Source organism: Anoplopoma fimbria, chromosome 12 (genome assembly GCF_027596085.1).
Source record: "Anoplopoma fimbria isolate UVic2021 breed Golden Eagle Sablefish chromosome 12, Afim_UVic_2022, whole genome shotgun sequence".
Classification (NCBI taxonomy): domain Eukaryota; kingdom Metazoa; phylum Chordata; class Actinopteri; order Perciformes; family Anoplopomatidae; genus Anoplopoma; species Anoplopoma fimbria.
In genome coordinates, this window is record NC_072460.1 from 27,207,737 (window position 1) to 27,227,736 (window position 20,000).

The window sequence follows — 20,000 nt, forward strand, 5'->3', positions numbered from 1 at the left end:
CACAAATATATACAGGAAAATATAAAGGAAACAGTATAAAAGTGAAAAGAGACTTAACATTTTATTGTGGCTTTTTCTATAATAAAATGTATAATATATATATATATTATACATTTTATTATTATTATTATAATATATATATTATAATAATAATAATAATAATAATGTGTGTGTTAGTTTGGGGTCATGACGCCATGTGGACGAGTCCCTGCCAGCCAATCAGAGAGCAGCAGGGTGAAATGGGAGCAGCTGTTGTTTGGTATGAGCACCTGCTGCTCTCCAAACACAAACCGACTTCAACAGCAGAAGTTTGTTTCAGTTCTCTCCACGTCTTCAGGACTTCTTGTTCTGTTCCTCTGAAGAAGTTCTTAAAAATGAGACGGAGACATAAATGGATCTGGACTCGTTATTCTTTAGGGTTCATGTTGAGCAGCAGCGTGAATATAAAATATTAATGAAGGTGCAATTTATTTTAAAACTGTTTATATTTTGATGTCAAAGTCAGTTAGTTACATTTCTTACATCTCAAGTTGAAACCCAACACTGTGTTCTGATGAAGTACTCAGTAAATACAATAAAAACTACATTTCTTCTTCTTCTTCTTCTTCTTTTTTTGCCACAACATGTCAGTAGCTTCCCTTTGAAGGACAATCCTGTAAATATTTCACAATAAAAGTCTTGTTAGGGAATGAAGGGGATTCTGTCCACTGCAATGAGAGCTTTTCATTTGAAATACATACAGGAAGTGTTGCAATAAAGCAGATCAGAAACTTAATTATGACCAAATATAACACTAAAGGTTTAGAAACATTCTGTGGATTTAAATGAAGTTTCTAAAGGTTAAAAATATAATACTGCGTTTTGTTTTTCTTCCTTCTACAGAAACTCCGTGACGCCGGCGTCGAGGTTCCAGAGGCCGGAAAGAAAGGAGCCGGACCTCAGGAGGAGAACAAGACTCTGAAAGAGGAGGTGAAGACGCTGAAGGAGGAGCTGGACGCCACCAAGAAAGGTGAGGAGGAGGAGGAGAGGAGAACAGACACGATGAGGAGGAGAGGGAGAAGGATGTAAAATAGAGGGAAAGGAGTTGGTGGAAGAAGTATCCGATCCTTTACTAGTAAAAGTACAGATCAACAACGGTCCGTAACACTAATAACTTCTGAATCTGTAAAGGAGCTATGGGTGTAAAGTAGCATTAAATGGAAACAATAAACTAAAGTACAAGTACCTTTAAAGTAGTACTTGTGTACAGTACTCTGATCGATGTACTTAGACACTTTGTTCACGTTTTGCAGCTCTGCAGAAGTCGGACAGTGACGTTCGTGCGATGAAGAAACAGGCCGGAAATCTGACGGTGGAGTACGACAGACTGCTGGACGAACACAGCAAACTGCTGGTAACACACACACACACACACACACACACACACACACACACACACACACACACACACACACAGAGACACACACACACACACACACACAGAGACACACACACACACACACACACACACACACACACACACACACACACACACACACACAGACACACACACACACACAGAGAGACACACACACACACACACACACACACACACACACACTGTTAAACTGGATTCATTAACTTACTTATTCTAGAGTTCACTACCTCTTGTTGATCTGAGACTTCAGACTCAATAAATATGAATAAAATAAAACCCCTCCAGTATAAACGATATATATTTATATTTATAGCATAAAGACTATTAAATAACATCTGTTGACCGGTTCAATAAACACAATGTGTTTTTACCGCCCTGTTCTCTGTCTGCAGGCAACCAGCGACAAGAAATCTGACTGAATAGAACGAAGACGGTTTCCAGCTTCTCTCATCTTCATCTTCTTCATCGTCGTCACCAGCGATGTGATGTCCCGCCCCTTTTTCTGGATTAGATTTGGATATTAAACGTGGTTAAAATACATAAATATATATCTGACTGTCGGAGCTTTAAGAGAAGAAACTTTCGTTTTTTTCTGCTGAGTTTTTGTTTTGTTTTGTGTTCACTTTCAGTTGATTTACTGAGAAAAACATGAAAACTGATCGTTCCCTTTTTATTGAGTTTCATTCCAAAATCTGAGGTCCAAACTAGAGTTTAATGATTCCACATGGAGGATTCGGTAACGAGTCCTGATATGAACCTTCAGAAGTCACCATGATGACGGTCTGATGAATGTCCACTTTGTACGAGCTCAACAACGGATCAATATCTGCTGATCAGGTGACTTTATTGTAAACGGACTCACAATCAGTCAAAATACACTGAGCAGACTTTTGTTAACTCGTACAAAGTGATCGTCATGGTGATGAACACCGGAGGGTTTAAAGCTTTTCTTGTTGTTATGGGTTTGTTTGGGGTTTTATCAGTTTATCTTTAAGGGTTAAAGGTTTAATGTTTTGTGGATCTTTACTTTGTGAGAAACTGAACTTTCCGTTAGTTTCATGAGGAACTCTGCAACAAAATCATGTTTCCTGTCACATTATGAAGTCCTGACGTTTAGCTGAGCTGATCTGGAGTCTGTGTTCATCACGAAAGAGGGGAAGAGGGACATTTATGTTCTGAGAAAAAAAACTATTTCTGAGATCAAAGTTGTAAAGTTAGGAGAAGAAAAAACCCTTTCTTCTGAATAGAACATTCAAAGTCTGGATTCTGATCATAACCTGATGATTCTGGGCTAAAATCACCCGTCGATCTTTATTGATGATTTAATTAACAAAGTAGAATTTGATCAAAGTCGATGTGGATTCTTAACAAAAGAAGAAAACACAAATCTTCTGGTAATTTTGGGTTAAGTTTTTACAACTTTATGATTTATAATCTCAGAATATCTGGGTTTTTTTCCTCCTCACTAAGATTTTGATCTCTGAAGGTTTTTTCTGAATACTACCCCCCCCCAGAGGAAATTAAACTTCCCACAACGACCGCCTTTATTTTGAAAATACTGTTGTGTGTCACCTGACGAGTTTCTCCCCTGTGATTGGTCAAAAATCACGTTTCAAACATAGTGAGAGAATGGTTCAGTCGTCAATCGATCAGAACGGCTAATGAAGGGTTGAGTCCACAAGGTTCTCACCCGTCTGTTTCTTTTCTACGTTCTACGTTCTGGTTCCAGAAGGACAAAAGGTTTTGCTTCACTTTGTTTAAAGAAATGAACACAAACTGAATGTAGAAAATCACAAACGATTTGTTTAAATCTGTTTACGTTGTTTCACTTTATTATTTCTGACACGCTTTATTCACTGATGTGCATTTATTGATATTATTCTTATTTTATTCTGTTTAACACCTGTAATGTTTTATGATGAAACATAAACTTAAAGGTAAAATGTTTCAGACCAAACCTCCTGTTCATATTTCTGTATTCAAACATGTCTGTGTGGACAGAAACGTGTTCTTTTCTTCTTCTGTCTTTTATTTCTCGTGTTAATCTGCTGTTCAGATGCATCATGGGAGCATGTCAGAGGTGAACTGTATCTGGACTCAGCTGTAATAAACCACCAAAGGAGCTTCTACAGGTTTCTTCTTCTTTGTGTCTGTTACATGTACAACAACAAAAACACAAGAAGAAGAAAGTGACGACATCAAGAGATTCATATTTAAACATCTCGTTCCTTTGATGTCTTAAAATACTGAAACATGAGTTACTTTAAACTATTTGATCTCTATAATGATGTATAATATATATATATGTCTCTCTCTGTGTATATATATATGTGTGTATATATATATATATATATATATATATACACATGTATATATATATATACACACATATATATATATACGTGTATATATGCATATATACACGTATATATATATATATACACGTATATATATATATATACAGCGGCTAAAATAAGTATTTAACACGTCACCATTTTTCCCAGTAAATATATTTCTAAAGGTGATATTGACATGTAATTTTCACCAAATGTCGGTAACAACCCAAGTAATCCATACATACAAAGAAAACCAAACAAATAAGTTCAGAAATTAAGTTATGTGTCATAAAATGGAATGACACAGGGAAAAAGTATTGGACACATGAAGAAAGGGAGGTGCAAAAAGGCATGGAAAGCCAAGACACCAGCTGAAATCTATCAGTAATTAGAAAGCAATCCTGCAAAAACGAGCTTCAACATGCTTTTTCTTCAGCAGTGGAGTCTTGCGTGGTGAGCGTGCATACAGGCCACGGCGGTTGATGCATTACTTATTGTTTTCTGTGAAACAATTGTACCTGCTGATTCCAGGTCTTTCTGAAGCTCTCCACTAGTGCTCCTTGGCTCTTGGACAACTCTTCTGATAATTCTTTTCACTCCTCTGTCAGAAATCTTGCGAGGAGCACCTGGTCGTGGCCGGTTTATGGTGAAATGATGTTCTTTCCACTTCCGGATTATGGCCCCAACAGTGCTCACTGGAACATTCAGAAGTTTAGAAATCCTTCTGGAACCAATGCCATCAGTATGTTCTGCAACAATAAGGTTGTGAAGGTCTTGAGAGAGCTCTTTGCTTTTACCCATCATGAGATGTTTCTTGTGTGACACCTTGGTAGTGAGACACCTTTTTATAGGCCATCAGTTGGGACTGAACCAGCTGATATTCATTTGCACTGACAAGGGGCAGGACTGCTTTCTAATTACTGATAGATTTCAGCTGCTGTCTTGGCTTTCCATGCCTTTTTGCACCTCCCTTTTTCCCTGTGTCATTCCATTTTATTACACATAACTTAATTTCTGAACTTATTTGTTTGGTTTTCTTTGTATGTATGGATTACTTGGGTTGTTACCGACATCTGGTGAACATTTCATGTCAATAGCACCTTTAGAAATATATTTACTGGGAAAAATGGTGTTCAACACTTATTTTAGCCGCTGTATATACATATAGACAGTATATAGTACATAATATTATCTCTACTTTTATTATAACAGATTTAACATCAGTCCTGTTCTGAGAGAAACATATCTCTCATATCTGTGTCCTTAAAAAAGTAATAATCATTCTGTTAACTATTATGGGATGGATGTTCTCCTTTTAGATGAAAAGTTATAATATATATAATATAATAATTTATCAGGAGTTACATAAGTAAATAAAAAAACTACACAGCAGCTTGATGAACGTGAATGAATTTAAACATTTCCAGTATCGAGGTAACTTCTACTTCATCTGATGAAGAAGGTCATGTGATGTGAGCGAAAACTCCAGAACAGCTGACTGAAGAGTTAAAACAATACACAGAGTATTTTTAAACTGTTACTGCAGGGAAAGTACTTATACAACAGAGTATTTTTATTCTGTTGTATTAGTACTTTCCCTCAGTAGAGGTTTTGAATACTCCTCGTCCCTCGTTGGACGTCTGCTGTCTAAACTTAGCGTCTCCGTCTCGTCTCCGTCAGCTGTTGGTCTAAACGCCGTTTGGCATTAGAAACCGGTTTGAGCCGCTTCGCCTCCGCTCCGTCTGACCAGATCAGCTTTCACCGACGACCCGAGAACCTCTGGTCTTAAAAAACTCTGGCAGGACGACGTCTCAGTATTTCTGTCTTCTGCTTCTTGGAAGTTCAGGCCTTTGGGATCTTTGTCTCCGGTCTTCAGACGACTCTGTCGCCATGGCAACGGACGCAGCAGTTTGGTCACATTTAAGGACGCCTTCTGTTCTCAGTCGTCCGGTTGAACCAGCGCGGTTCAGGTTCCTCCTCTGATAAACTCAACCTCCCCTCTGTGTCTCTGTGGACCAGATGTTGAGACCAGATGTTGAAACAGAGACGATCATTCACACTTTGACCTCCTCTCGTCTCGACTTCTGAAAATTCCTTTTTCACCTTCTATATGGTCGAACAAAGAAAAACTCAAATACAGAATATTCACGTTCACGCTCAAATCAAGACTGATACGTTCACAGCATCACGTCACCTGATTGTCTCTATTCGTTACCTTGACAACGAAGAATGTGACCCTCTGGTGTCAGTTACCACAGACTGAATATAAGAAGTGGACGTCGTCATGGAGACGTCTCTCAATGGATTGTGGACGGAAGTTTTGAAGATTCGAGTTCGGTGTTTCGACCGTCGCCATCTTGGATTTTTTGCAACCAGTGAACAGGAAGTGACCTCATCACCTAACCAATGACCTAACCCTAACCCCTGTCCTCATCTAAGTCCTGTCCTCATCCTATATATACACACACACATATATACATATATTTATGTATATATACATATATATATATGTATATATATGTATATATATATATTCCTTTTCTCTCGACACTTGTCTGATAACAAAAGAACACAATAAACAAACCCAGTAACCACGGAGACGATCAGCTGTTTGTCAGTTAGTTTTATTGCCGTTGTTGATGAGCACAGTGATCACAGCATGGAGACCCTCGCAGGGGTCAAAGGTCAATGACACACAGGTGACATCATCAGGGCTCAGAGTTAACTCTGACATCATCGACGAGTCGGCGAGTTTTTTTTTTGGCTGGTGACTCGCTAACGTTTAGCCCCGAGTGTCGTTAGCACACGGCTACTAATCAATAAATCTACTGATCAGCTTGAATCGATCGTCTAACCTACAGCTCTGGATGGAAGACGGTTTAACAGGAAGTCACAGAGACACAAACCACAACGTGAACGACGTCGGCGAGGAAACACAAACGGGAAAACTTCTTCAGTCGGACGAGAGGAAATAAAATACAGAAGAAGAAAAAGATGAAATAATAAAAATAACAAAAATCTTTTGGATGAGAAAATAGAGTTCAGATTCTTACTGAACATGATGCTTTGCTGGAGGTAAACGTGAGTATAATATACTCTGTGAGTTTTTATTTTATTACTTTATTCTTACGTCTGTATTTTATTTCAGGTCTCTTTCCCGTCGGAGGAGAGCGCCCCCTGCTGGTTCCTCTGATCCGACCAGAAAAACTCTTCTAAGATCAGAAACGTATTTAATGTAGTTTTTCAGGAGCATCGGCGATATGATCGTACAAACCGCCCCGCTGTGTCTAAAATACTTTTAATAAACTTCTGTGATCAAAAAAGAAAAAGAAAATCTTCAAGCTTTCGTATTTTATTCTTTTTGTTAATTCTGGAGGTTAAAAAACACTTTGGCAATGTTTTGGCTATAAAATCATTGACACTATTTTTAAAAAAATATCTAAAAACAATAATCATCTACAGTAAAATGAAGTTGAAATAAACTTTGAATCCCTTTAAGAAGCTGAGTGAAGGTTTCTTTCTCTCTGAAGGTTGTTGACAGAATCGATGATTGAAACTCGTTTTGTTTTTTAACAGTTTGAGATTTAAAACCTGAAGAAATGTTTGACTTTCCACCAAAGTACATCTTTTATTCAGATTTTTTCTTAAATACATTTTCTGTAAATCATATTTACATTACGTTTCCCCTTTAACATCCAAATTAAATCAAATTCTTAAATAAATCATATATATATATATATATATATATATATATATATATATATATATATATGATTTATTTATTGCTGGATGTATTAATAATCTTATATTTAAGCACCTTTTTTTTTTATTAAATGTGACTTCCTGTTTCCAGTTTTATATCAAAGATTCTGTCACAACAAATATTTATTTTATTTTAATTTTTTGGCAGAAGAGCACGAAGACAAAATGACATGAAACATCAGATTTTGGTAATTTTTCATTTTCTCAACTTGTTTTTTTTATATTTTCTTTTGTCTTAAATGCAGATTTATGTTTATTTTCCGCTTCAGAGATGAGACTTTTCAAAATAAAAGACTCATAAATGTCAGTTTGAGTTAAAGTTTCTATAAAATATATATCTGCCTGTGGTTAGTTTGATTAGTGGAATATTAATTATCAGTGGCACTGGATCAATAATCTGATTAGTTTTAATCACTCAGCTGTAGAGCTGCTCTCGTTTTATCATTAATCAGTTTGACGTTTAAAGGATTAATTATCCGTCACATTTTTATAACAAATCAGATTCAAACTGATGTTTTCAGTCGACCAACAGAAAATACAGATTGGTCATTTTTAATACAGATTTTCATGTTTAGACTTAACTGATGTAAAATGTTACTGGAGTCTGGAAGCTCCCACTGACTGCTGGGATATGTAGTTCTTATTTTCTACTGCATGTTGATCTTTGTAGTTTTACTGAGCAGGTGGACCAAATCACCTTATTGAGGTAGCTGTGCTACGAAAGACTGTCCAGCTGGATGAGTATTTAATTATTATTATTATTATAATTATTATTATTATTATGCCTGTTTCATACCAAACAAATGTATTATTTTAAAACCTTTCAATTCATAAATTTAAGTTATTTCATCACCTGAAATGATGTGGAAGATTAATTCTATAAAATAGAGCTAATAATAATAATAATAATAATAATAATAATAATAATAATAATAATAATAATAATAATAACAATAATGGGAGTGGGGGGGCTGATATTCAGTAAAAGACAGAGAAAATAAATCATCTAAAACTCTTCAAACTCTTGAGCACTTTGAAAATTAGAAACCAAAAAAAACAAATTCCCTTTCGTGGTGTGTTCAGGGACACACGAAGCCTCACCATCACTGCATTGCAGCAAAGCCCTGCTCCTCGCTGCTTGTTCACGTTAGCCGGTCGACATGTTTAAAGGCCTCACAGCTCCAACACGTGAAGATAATACTGTAAATAAAACAGAGACCAACACATGAAGCCTTTTAGAGATTTAAGGCTTTTAGAGATAACATCATCGTGTTGGAGAAGCTTAAAGGTAAAACATGAAATAGGCGAGGAGAGAAATGTTTCCAGAAATACTTCCCAGAATCCTCTCCTGATGGAACGCCGCCGCTGAAACACTTGCATAAAAAGCTAAAGGAAGTTTATTTTTAAAGTTTGAGGTGAGGTATCCTGAAGCTGGAGTTGGTCGCGGCGTCGCTCGTGTTCGACCGGCTTAAACGTGAACAATCAGCCAGAAATCCTCATCATCACAATCACATACTGCATCAAATATAGGTAATCAATATATATATATCTGTCATACTCAACAAAATAAAAGCCTCCACAAAATAAATCTCTGATTCGTTTTACAATATGTAAAACAAAACACGACTCTTTTTAAAAAGCAACATTATCGTACAACAATGTGCAAATGTATGTTTTCTTTTATTCCCCGTGACGGGTGGATGGTTGCTAAGAGACAGAGTGGTAGACACGCCCCCGCAGACTGCTGATTGGTTGGATGTAAACCAGAAGCGTTAAGACAACGACGACGTAAGGCAACGCGAGGCTGAGTCCTCCGGCTCTCATCTCTCCACCAGCTGACTGATTCTGATTATTAATAATATTATTAATGACAATGATAGAAATAAAACGTATTGTTATTATTATATTCATCATTTATTGTTGCATTGGTATTGTTGTATTTTTGATTAAATTATTATCAATAATAATTGAAATCAGTCGTTTCTAAATTAACAGTGACCAAACTGGATAATATCTGTATTTTTATTGTTTATTTTTTATATTAAGACTTAACAAATATTTGATGAAGATCCCATTAAATTGAATGAATTAAATTGTATTAAATAACTCCATTTAATTCATTAATTCCATTTAAATATCTTACATCTGAACAAATTTGGGATTTTCTCAGTCAGGAAAATGAATAAAAAAAAGGGCTAATCAAAGATTTTTCAACGTCATGTTTGTCATTTTTTGAATGAGCTGCATGAAAACAGATTTCAGATCTGACAGTCAGTTTAAGATGAAATCTGTTCTGAAGAAACGTCTCATAAACACTTGTAATTAAACTTTTAGTATTTTACTGTTTCAGACGATTAAAAGCATCATCTGTTGAGGAGAGAGCGGCGTTCGATGGGAGGACTTCAGCATTGAAGATGAACTGATGAGACGAAGAAGAAGAAGAAGAAGAAGAAGAAGAAGAAGAAGAAGAAGAAGAAGAAGAAGAAGAAGAAGAAGAAGACGACGAGTGAACGGGTTATTGGCAGCCTGAGGAGCTGGTCTGGGATCAGAACCGCTCCGTTTGGCACTTCAGGCGACCCACCAAGAGGTTAAAGGTCAGACCCAGTGGGAGGCGGAGCCAAATAAAACGTAAGGTACTTTATCTGCTGATGAAAACATTCTCATGTTCTCAGATTATTGATTAAAGTAAAGCAGCTGTTTTACTGAATAATAAAGTTTATTTAATCCAATCTTTGCTTCAAGGAATGATTATTTTTATCAAAGATTATTATCTTTTAATCGATCAATATAATTGGTCGAAATGTCACAAATTATTTCTTTAAATTGTTGTTTTTCATCCAAAATGTTGCTTACACAATTTTGAGATTGTTTTGTTATTTTTTTGTGGATTTTCGCAGACAAAAGCTCCAGGAACATAAAGTAAAGTGTGTCCTGAGAAAACTGGGTATAAAAAATATTTAAGATGAACGATGACGGAATTATTTTTGGAAGTTTCCTTCTGATTTCAGATCCGAGAGTCCCGACTGTTCTGGGATCAGTATTTAGCTTCACAGCCGGACTGTGTAACTGTCTGACGATGCGTTCAGGACCCACTGGGATCAGTTCGGTGGGTTCAGGGACCGCGGTTTGCTCCGTAACAGGTACTCTACTTCTTTTACTCTTCAGTCCTGCTGCCAAACGTTAAGTAATGAGAGAAAGATCAGGAAGCAAAAGACACTCTGACGTCGGGATCTTATTGATTTGATCTGATTGAAACCGTTTTATGTAATGATTCTGATTATTGGCTGATTCTTTATTGATTCCCTTTTTGATTTTTCAATTGTCTGTGTGGATATAAAAAAGAAGGCCTCCACAGGTTTTTAGTGTCGAAGCTGTAAAGCTCACAGCCGGAGCCACCAGGCCGATCCAGAGCGGGTCACTGTTCACCTGACGAGGGCCAGCCGGCGCTGAGGAGGTCCCACAAGGAGATCCTGAATCCATCGTGAGGTGTTAGCAATACTTTGGGTTCATTATGAAACTGTGGCGGGCTACCTCTCTGTGGTTAACTGGGAACTTTGATCCTTTATGGAATGTTGCAGGTTTCCAGCAGCATAGACGCAGTCTGACGTCATGACAACAGAGTTTTTGCAACACGTAAACAAAAATCATTAATCTAAAAAATTCTGATGGATCGATTCAATTCAAACCAGTTCTTGATTTCTGTCTCTTTCTCTTTTTCAAGTGTCTTCACAGCTAAACTTTGACCTAAACTACGGGACATGGAGACTTTTTATTTCTTGACAACTAAACTTCCGTCTTTTCTCGCCGCCGCACGTTTGACCTCAGAACTGAAGAGATTTCATAGGTTTCCTGTTACGACACAAACGACCTCCGGTGGTTTTCTTGGGTCAGTCAGTCCGTCTGTCTACAACTGTGTCTGAATAGACAGCCATCACAAACACACTCTCACACACACACACACACACACACACACACACACACACTCACACAACGTTTTGACTACAGCACCGAGTACCTGTGTTGATGTTTGATGTTTTTTAATAATGATGCTCTATGTGTGTGTGTGTGTGTGTGTGTGTGTGTGTGTGTGTGTGTGTGTGTGTGTGTGTGTGTGTGTGTGTGTGTGTGTGTGTGTGTGTGTGTGTGTGTGTGTGTGTGTGTGTGTGTGTGTGTGTGTGTGTGTGTGTGTGTGTGTGTGTGACACACAAAAACTAGATTGCATTGATTCTCTTAATCCAACATGGAGGAAGCTCATTGTTCAGTAGCATTTTCCTCTTTTTGAACTCGACCCTCTTCTTCAGCTCCTCCAGCGTTCCACAGTTTTGTGAAAAATTTGCATTTGATCCTTAAAATATTTAAAGAGAATAATATTTACATTTTTTCCATCTCGAGGAGCAGAGGAGTGGAAGCCCTTTACAGGTAAAGAACCCAGTGATCTGCTGGTTTTGATCTGGAAGATGTGGATATAAAAACCTCCTGGAGGAGCTGCTTCTTTCTTCTTCTTCAGGTCTGAAACGCGGCGGTGAGGACGGGAGGCAGCCAATCAACGGCTCCCTCTGAGGTCCCGCCTACATGACGCTCTCAAAGATGATGACCTTGTTGTCGTCGGTGCCGGGGGACAGCGTGCTCAGGGTCTTGATGTCGGGGGCCATGTACTCCAGGTGATGGGGCCCCCACACCGGAGTGGTCAGGTAAGCCCAGCGCTGCAGAGGACAGACAGGAGGACAGACAGGAGGACAGACAGGAGGACAGACAGGAGGACAGACAGGTGAGACGGGATGTTAGAGGGACACTGACCCACCAATCAGTGCAGAGTCTCCAGAGGTAGAACAAGCACTCTGATCTTTTACTTAAAGGGACGGTGTATTTTATGAGCTTCTCCTTCTTAGTTTGTGTTTTACTACATAAGAAAGTAAAGAAAGTAAAGAAATGTTCTGCTGTGAATCAATAAAGAATCATTATCAGTTATATTTTGAATATTTTTCTGATGGGTGAACTGAAACTGTTATCATTGTTCTCTTCAAACACACCAGACTGCATTGATAAAAACAATAATTTAACCTCCCAGAGATGCTGTTCATCAGTTTGTGTTGAGTGTTTTTGTACAGTGTGTAATTAGTATTTTGACTACAGTGAAGGATCTGAGTAGACTGATGTGTTTGTGGATCAAGAATCAACCAAATTAGTTCCAGTGTTTCAGTGTTTGTTTCAGTGTTTCAGTGTTTGTTTCAGTGTTTGTTTCAGTGTTTGTTTCAGTGTTTGTGTCAGTGTTTGTTTCAGTGTTTGTTTCAGTGTTTCAGTGTTTGTTTCAGTGTTTCAGTGTTTGTTTCAGTGTTTCAGTGTTTCAGTGTTTGTTCCAGTGAGCACTGACCTCTTTGAAGGTTCCCTTGGCCCTGACGAGTTTGTAGAGGAGGCTGACGGGGATGCAGAGCATGGAGGACAGAGCCATGCACCACCCGATCACCTCTCCCCACCACGGGTACACGTACACGTTGTTGTAGGTCAGCGGCTTGTAGTTCACCAGGTGGAACAGGAAGATGCCCTGCAGAGGAGAGGAGGCAAACGCAGGACTTTATATGTGTTATGTAATGTAGGATTATGTATTTGTATTTGTACATCTCAGTTCCCCTACAGTCTTACCATGCAGACACACGGAGTGATGAAGGACCAGCACCACTTCATCCAGGGGAACGGCCGGTAGCCAATCATACGAGCCACATCGTCCATGAAACGGTCAGCACCTGTAACAACGTACTGAGTCCTCAATCAACAAGACACTGAAAATACTGCAGAGATATCAATACTGATTAATATTATCACTGACTGTTGAATGCAGTTTGTTTAAACATGAACACTTTGGCATCGTACGTACTCATTCTTTGGCTTCCACGTTACATATCTGTGTTCTCTCTTGAGCTTTAGGATGAAGTGTGATTACTTTGCTCGGTGTCGCCTGCTTTTTCATAATTTAGGTGGGTATATATATATATATATATATATATATATATATATATATATACTGTGACGTTTTTTATGACTTTGCTCGACATACTATACTATGACATGTTTTATAATTGTTTTGACACACTGTTGTATGACTTTTTTAATACATTTTTGGACAAACTATTTCATGACTTTTTTCAACTTAATATACTTTGACTGTTTTTACGACATGTTGGACATACTATTTTATTACTTTTTTGACAAACTATTATGATTTTATTATGACTTTTGTTGACATACTATACTATGCTGGTTTTAAGACTTTTTCGACATACTACTCTGACATTTCTTATATATATTTTTGACATGCTATACAAGGACTTTTTTCAAAATTCTGAAAGCAGTATGTGAAGAGTGATCTAACACTCCACGCCATGTCGAGTGAAGGAAGTGGACGCTAACAGAGAATATAGAAGATGAAGATATTTGGTCACATTTATTGGGCTCATGTGTTTGTTTCTGTTGGTTCATCGTTTCATTTTGTTGTCTTGTATTTTGTTTGTGGGAAATCAGGATATTTAGTAAAAACATCCAACGTATTAAATACAGTGACGATATTGGGTTGCGTTTTTATAATATGACATACTATACTATGACTTTTTTATACCTTCACTTTTTAAGACTTTTTTCAACATACTATTCTATGATATATTCAGTATGACTGTTTTAATAACTTTTTCGACATACAAGTATGACTTTTTATTGTACTAGATTATGACATTTAATGATTTCATAGCACATATTATACTATGACTTTTTCAAACATATAATACTAAGACATTTTTTAATGACTTATTTCGATATACTATGACTTTTTTTTTTACTTTTCATGACATACTATAGTATGACTGTTTTAATAACTTTTTCCACATACTAATATGACTTTTTTTCGTTGTACTAGACTATGACATTTTTTTCGACATAGTATACTTTATTATGAAGTACTATACCGTGAATTCAATCAGTATAATAGTATAGTAGCATCAAACGTCACAAAGATGTCAAAATAAGTCGTACTTCAGTATTTAATAGCATTTAAAAGCATATTATGAAATAATAATTTTAAAATATATATCATTGTATGTAGAAACATTTTAAAAGTTCAAAGTATAGTTTGTAATTAAATATTATAGAATGTCACAAAAATGTCAAAATAAGTAATAGTTTGTATGTCCTAAAAATATCATAATCGTATAATAAGAAACAACCATCTTATTATACCATAGTGTAATAGTTAAATGTTAAAAGAGTCATAGCAGAGAATGTCCTTTAATTATCATAGTAAGGTTATGAGAATGAGAAAGGAGACAAAGTTTAGTTTGTCCTAAAATAAAAAATCATGGTACAGTATGTCATAAAATAAAAAGGTAAAATAAACTAATAGTATTTCACAAAAATGTATAAAGGCACAGTGTAGTTTTTCATAAAAATGTCAAAAAGAGTCTTTAACAGACTGAACTGTGACCTTCTTTACTGTAACATTATATTTAACATAACTATTCACACACCTATTTTCAGATCAGATACTCTGCTGACATACGTCACACAGCAGGCCAAGCCGTGAAACACTACACTGTGTGTGTGTGTGTGTGTGTGTGTGTGTGTGTGTGTGTGTGTGTGTGTGTGTGTGTGTGTGTGTGTGTGTGTGTGTGTGTGTGTGTTGCATACCGTAGACCCAGGCAACTACTATGCATTCCCAGAATGCTTGCCACAACAGAGTCATTCCACTGGCCGAATAGTAGTCAAACAATTGGAAGACGTACATTCCCGCCTGCAGAGAGAGACGGCTCAGTGTTTCAGAAAATCAAGAGTTTGACCCAAAATGAAACCCAGATTAGTGAGAAGAGTTACATCTCTGTAGTCACTTTTTTCCCCGTCAGTTGTTAATAAAAAAGACAGTTTCTTAAATAGTATTTTCACAGTTTGTTACTGACCTGCGTGATCATGGAGAGGTCAATGATGAAGCACAGAAAGCAGCAGATGGCCACAGAGATCTCCCTTTTGTAGCGGTACTGGTATTTTCCAGGGTACAGATCCAGGATTCCAGTAACGAAACCCTCCACCCCGACAAACTGGAGACGCACAGAGACAATGAGGGATGGACATGAGTCTGTCTGCACAAACACTAACGGCACAAGAGACGGATTCATAAGGAAGAAAAACAACATATATATATATACATATATATATATATATATATATATATATATATATATATATATATATACATATTATACAATAAATAAAATAAAATGAGTCAATTCAATAAGAAAAAGAAATAAAGTATTTTGAAAGCTATATACATTAAAATAAATTTATAAAATAAGATATAACAAGATAATCCTTTATTAGTCCCACAGCAGGGACATGATCAGGATGACATCAGCAGAGAGGATAATACAAACAGACAAATAATAGATTAGTATAAAAACAAGATCAAAACAAGTACAATAAATTAGTAATCACACAGTAAGTTAAAAATGTTAACAATCACATCTAAAATATTATCTAAATGGACAGAATGAAATCTCTAATATCCGTGCTTCATTGAATGCACCATCGGGGCTGCATCACATTATGATGATGTAACTCTGAGAAGCAGGAATGAGTCGTATCGATCACCTGACTGTCGAGTCCCAGCAGCAGCAGCATGAAGAAGAAGAGCGCCGCCCAGAGAGGAGCGGCCGGCATCAGACTGACGGCCTTCGGGTACGCGATGAAGGCCAGACCAGGACCTGAAGCACACGAAGGGTTAATGACATGATGAACCACAACACGCTTTCATTGAGTTCACTGCAAGAATCATTGTTCCATTAAAACACACCCTCACCTCCTCTGTCCTTACACCCTCACATCCTCTGTCCTTAGACCCTCACATCCTCTGTCCTTACACCCTCACATCCTCTGTCCTTAGACCCTCTCCTCTGTCCTTAGACCCTCACATCCCCTGTCCTTACACCCTCACATCCTCTGTCCTTACCCTCACATCCTCTGTCCTTACCCCTCACCTCCTCTGTCCTTACACCACATCCTCTGTCCTTACACCCTCACATCCTCTGTCCTTAGACCCTCACATCCTCTCCTCTGTCCTTAGACCCTCACATCCTCTGTCCTTAGACCCTCACATCCTCTGTCCTTAGACCCTCACATCCTCTGTCCTTAGTCCTTAGACCCTCACATCCTCTGTCCTTACACCCTCACCTCCTCTGTCCTTAGTCCCTCACCCTCACATCCTCTGTCCTTACACCCTCACATCCTCTGTCCTTACACCTTAGACCCTCACATCCTCTGTCCTTAGACCCTCACATCCTCTGTCCTTAGACCCACATCACATCCTCTGTCCTTACACCCTCACATCCTCTGTCCTTACACCCTCACATCCTCTGTCCTTAGACCCTCACATCCTCTGTCCTTACACCCTCCATCCTCTGTCCTTACATCCTCTGTCCTTACACCTCACATCCTCTGTCCTTACACCCACATCCTCTGTCCTTACATCCTCTGTCCTTACACCCTCACAGGTCTAAAACGGACTGGTCCTTTAAGACTTTAAAGATTGACAGGTAGTTCATCCTCCTTCTGCTAATTAAAGTTACTGAGCGACTCGTTAACGAGGATCAAACTGATTAAAGGTGCGTTTCAACATTTACAGCAGAACGACACACACACACACACACACACACACACACACACACACACACACACACACACACACACACACACACACACACACACACACACACACAGTGAGGGTAATACTTTAAACCATTGTAAACGTGTCAGACTAAATTGGATTTGCTTTTGTTCTGTTTGCAGCGAGATTAAAATAAAAAGATTCACGCTGAAGAACTGCTGCCTTTTTTAGTCTCTCACACACACACACACACACACACACACACACACACACACACACACACACACACACACACACACACACACACACACACACACAAACACACACAGTTAATCTGTCACGTACACTATGAGTCAGAGGTGACTGATGGTATTTTCTTTAAGACAGAGCCGAGCGCTTCAGCAGCCTGATGTACAAGCTTTTAAATAAGGAATGAAGGAAGGTAGAAAGAGTGAATGAAAGAAAGAAAGAAAGAAAGAAAGAAAGAAAGAAAGAAAGAAAGAAAGAAAGAAGGAAGGAAGGAAGGAAGGAAGGATGAATGAATGAAAGAGTGAATGAATGAGGACAGAAAAAGATTGGGTCAGTGTGACGCTAAATATAACAGGTTGTGATGTCACGTCATGTGATTCAAAGCTATTAATAAACATACAGTTGGCCGACAGCTCTACACACACACACACACACACACACACACACACACACACACACACACACACACACACACACACACACACACACACACACACACACACACAGTGAAGCTGGTTTTAACAGAAATAAACAAGAAGATATTTTACTAATGAAGCAAAGCCACAGTATAAAAATACTCTGTTACAAGTAAAAGTATACTTGAGTAAAAGTATTACCAGCAAACTGGTAGCAGTACCCAAAGTAAAAGTACTCGTTATGCCTCCTTTTAGAAGTTATTTAAGATCAAAAATACAAAAAGTTACAACTGCACTCATCACACAACTGAAAACACATAAATCAATATTTATAAAATGATGTGTAAAATCAAAGAAACTTAAGCTGTCGGGTAAATGCAGCAGAAATTACAATATTCTGAAATGTATTGGATTAGAAGTATAAAGTAACAAACACTGGAAATACTTCAGTAAAGTGTTTAAAACTTGTATATATTATATATACATATATATAAATAAAAATATTATTATATTACATTTGGTATTTTATCATCTTATAGAGAGTAATAACTAGTAACTGAAACACTACTGTAAACATATTTGTATCTGTGTTTGATAACAAATATGAATATCTTGTCTGATAAATGATTCAATCTCAAAAATAAAGCCTTAAAAAAACTATTTATTCAGCCAGAAGTCCAGAACAATATTATCTTTCTTTGTTCAACGAACAGAAAAGATTAAAGTGTTTGTGTTTGTTACCTGACTCAGCGACCTGCGAGATGTGGACTCCCTGCTCAGCAGCCATGAAGCCCAGAATAGAAAACACAACAAAACCAGCAAAGAAACTGGTTCCACTGTTGATCAGAGCCAAGACGAAGGCGTCTCTGAGGGAGAGACACGACAGAGTCAGTCCATCTTCATCAGCAAGACACGTTTCATCATCACCAGAGACAATACGATCAATAAACTGACATGAGACGATGAAGCTAACGTAGCTTAGCAACTCGTTACGCGCTGAGCAGGAAATAAATGAACTTATGAGTCAGTGTAGATGGTTCCAGTGGTTCATTAAGACAGAGACATTTGTCCACTACTGTATTTAATGTAATCACAGACATCCTTTAACCCCATTCTTCAAAAAACACACGTTTCTATCATGTGTTTAATTACAATACTTGTTTTGCTATCTTTGTGAAGTCTCAGTTTCAAACCATCGTAGTGAGGACTGTCTGAATTATGAGGACATTTTAGTCCTCACTACTTTAAATGACTTTCTGAGGGTAAGGATGTAACAAAGGTACATGTATAAGTACTGGACTTAAGGACACCTTCAAGGTACTTGTACTTTTAAATATTGTACTTTTTACTGTACTACATCTCAAAGGTAAATATTGTACTTTTTACTGTACTACATCTAAATATTAACATACTTGTAGCAGTCGTTGTTGAAGCGGTTGTAGCTGCCCAGAGCCGTCAGAGCTCCCAGCCCGATGGCATAGGAGAAGAAGATCTGTGTGCCGGCATCGATCCACACCTGAGAAGAGATCAGAGGTCAGAGGTCAGGGGTGTGTTGCCTTCACTGCACAGCTCAGAATCTGGGAATTTCACTGCTGAACTTTTGATATGTTTAAAACTCCTGCTGTTACAGTGAGACCATGAAACAGAGAGGAACGACTGCAAGAAGAAATATCGGAGTGGAACGGGGACGAGTTTTGTTTTGTTTTATTTTATCTTTTTTTTAATATATTCTCTCTTTAATGGTCAATTATTTATCGTTTTTCTCTCATATTTCCACAAAAAACAAAGAATCTAAAAACAGCATTAAGTCCTAATGAATCAAAGTGAAAGTTTAACAGTTAAACTAAATGAAAACAAACTCTTGGTACTTAAAGAGGGATATTTTAGTGAAGATGTTTGTGAAGTAGTGAACATCCGAATGGATAAATGAGACTTGGATTATAATGAACCAGTTATTTGAGTTTATTTACTTCTATTCTTAAAGACTTTCTTTTGTTTTTTGATTCTTCGCTCTAACACAGGACAATATCTGATAAACAGTTCTTCTAACAGGACTAATGATTAATGTTAAAGTCCGTCCGGTTGGTTCTGGTTTTGAGAAGAACCAGTTCTAGTGTGGACCGACCTGAGCCTCCTCCAGTTTGGACCAATCAGGTTTGATGTAGAACATGATGCCTTCGTAG

At 37.6% G+C, this 20,000-nt stretch overlaps 2 protein-coding genes across 2 annotated transcripts in view; one reads left to right on the plus strand and one right to left on the minus strand.

Moving 5' to 3' along the window:
* bcap31 (B cell receptor associated protein 31) overlaps positions 1-3,546 on the plus strand; it is a 17,432-nt gene extending 13,886 nt beyond the window's left edge. The window contains exons 6-8 of the mRNA XM_054609931.1: positions 883-1,009; positions 1,293-1,393; positions 1,810-3,546. Of these exons, the coding sequence (XP_054465906.1) occupies positions 883-1,009; positions 1,293-1,393; positions 1,810-1,836 (255 nt within the window). The 3' untranslated portion in view covers positions 1,837-3,546. The remainder of the gene's footprint in view (positions 1-882; positions 1,010-1,292; positions 1,394-1,809) is intronic.
* An 8,537-nt stretch (positions 3,547-12,083) lies between these two features.
* Positions 12,084-20,000, minus strand: part of slc6a8 (solute carrier family 6 member 8) — a 27,061-nt gene continuing 19,144 nt past the window's right edge. The window contains exons 5-13 of the mRNA XM_054609918.1: positions 19,943-20,000; positions 19,230-19,333; positions 18,559-18,683; positions 16,141-16,253; positions 15,453-15,590; positions 15,187-15,289; positions 13,156-13,256; positions 12,887-13,057; positions 12,084-12,218 (exon numbers count right to left, since the gene is read on the minus strand). The exon at positions 19,943-20,000 is cut by the window's right edge and continues 77 nt beyond it. Coding sequence (XP_054465893.1) covers positions 12,084-12,218; positions 12,887-13,057; positions 13,156-13,256; positions 15,187-15,289; positions 15,453-15,590; positions 16,141-16,253; positions 18,559-18,683; positions 19,230-19,333; positions 19,943-20,000 — 1,048 coding nt within the window. The remainder of the gene's footprint in view (positions 12,219-12,886; positions 13,058-13,155; positions 13,257-15,186; positions 15,290-15,452; positions 15,591-16,140; positions 16,254-18,558; positions 18,684-19,229; positions 19,334-19,942) is intronic.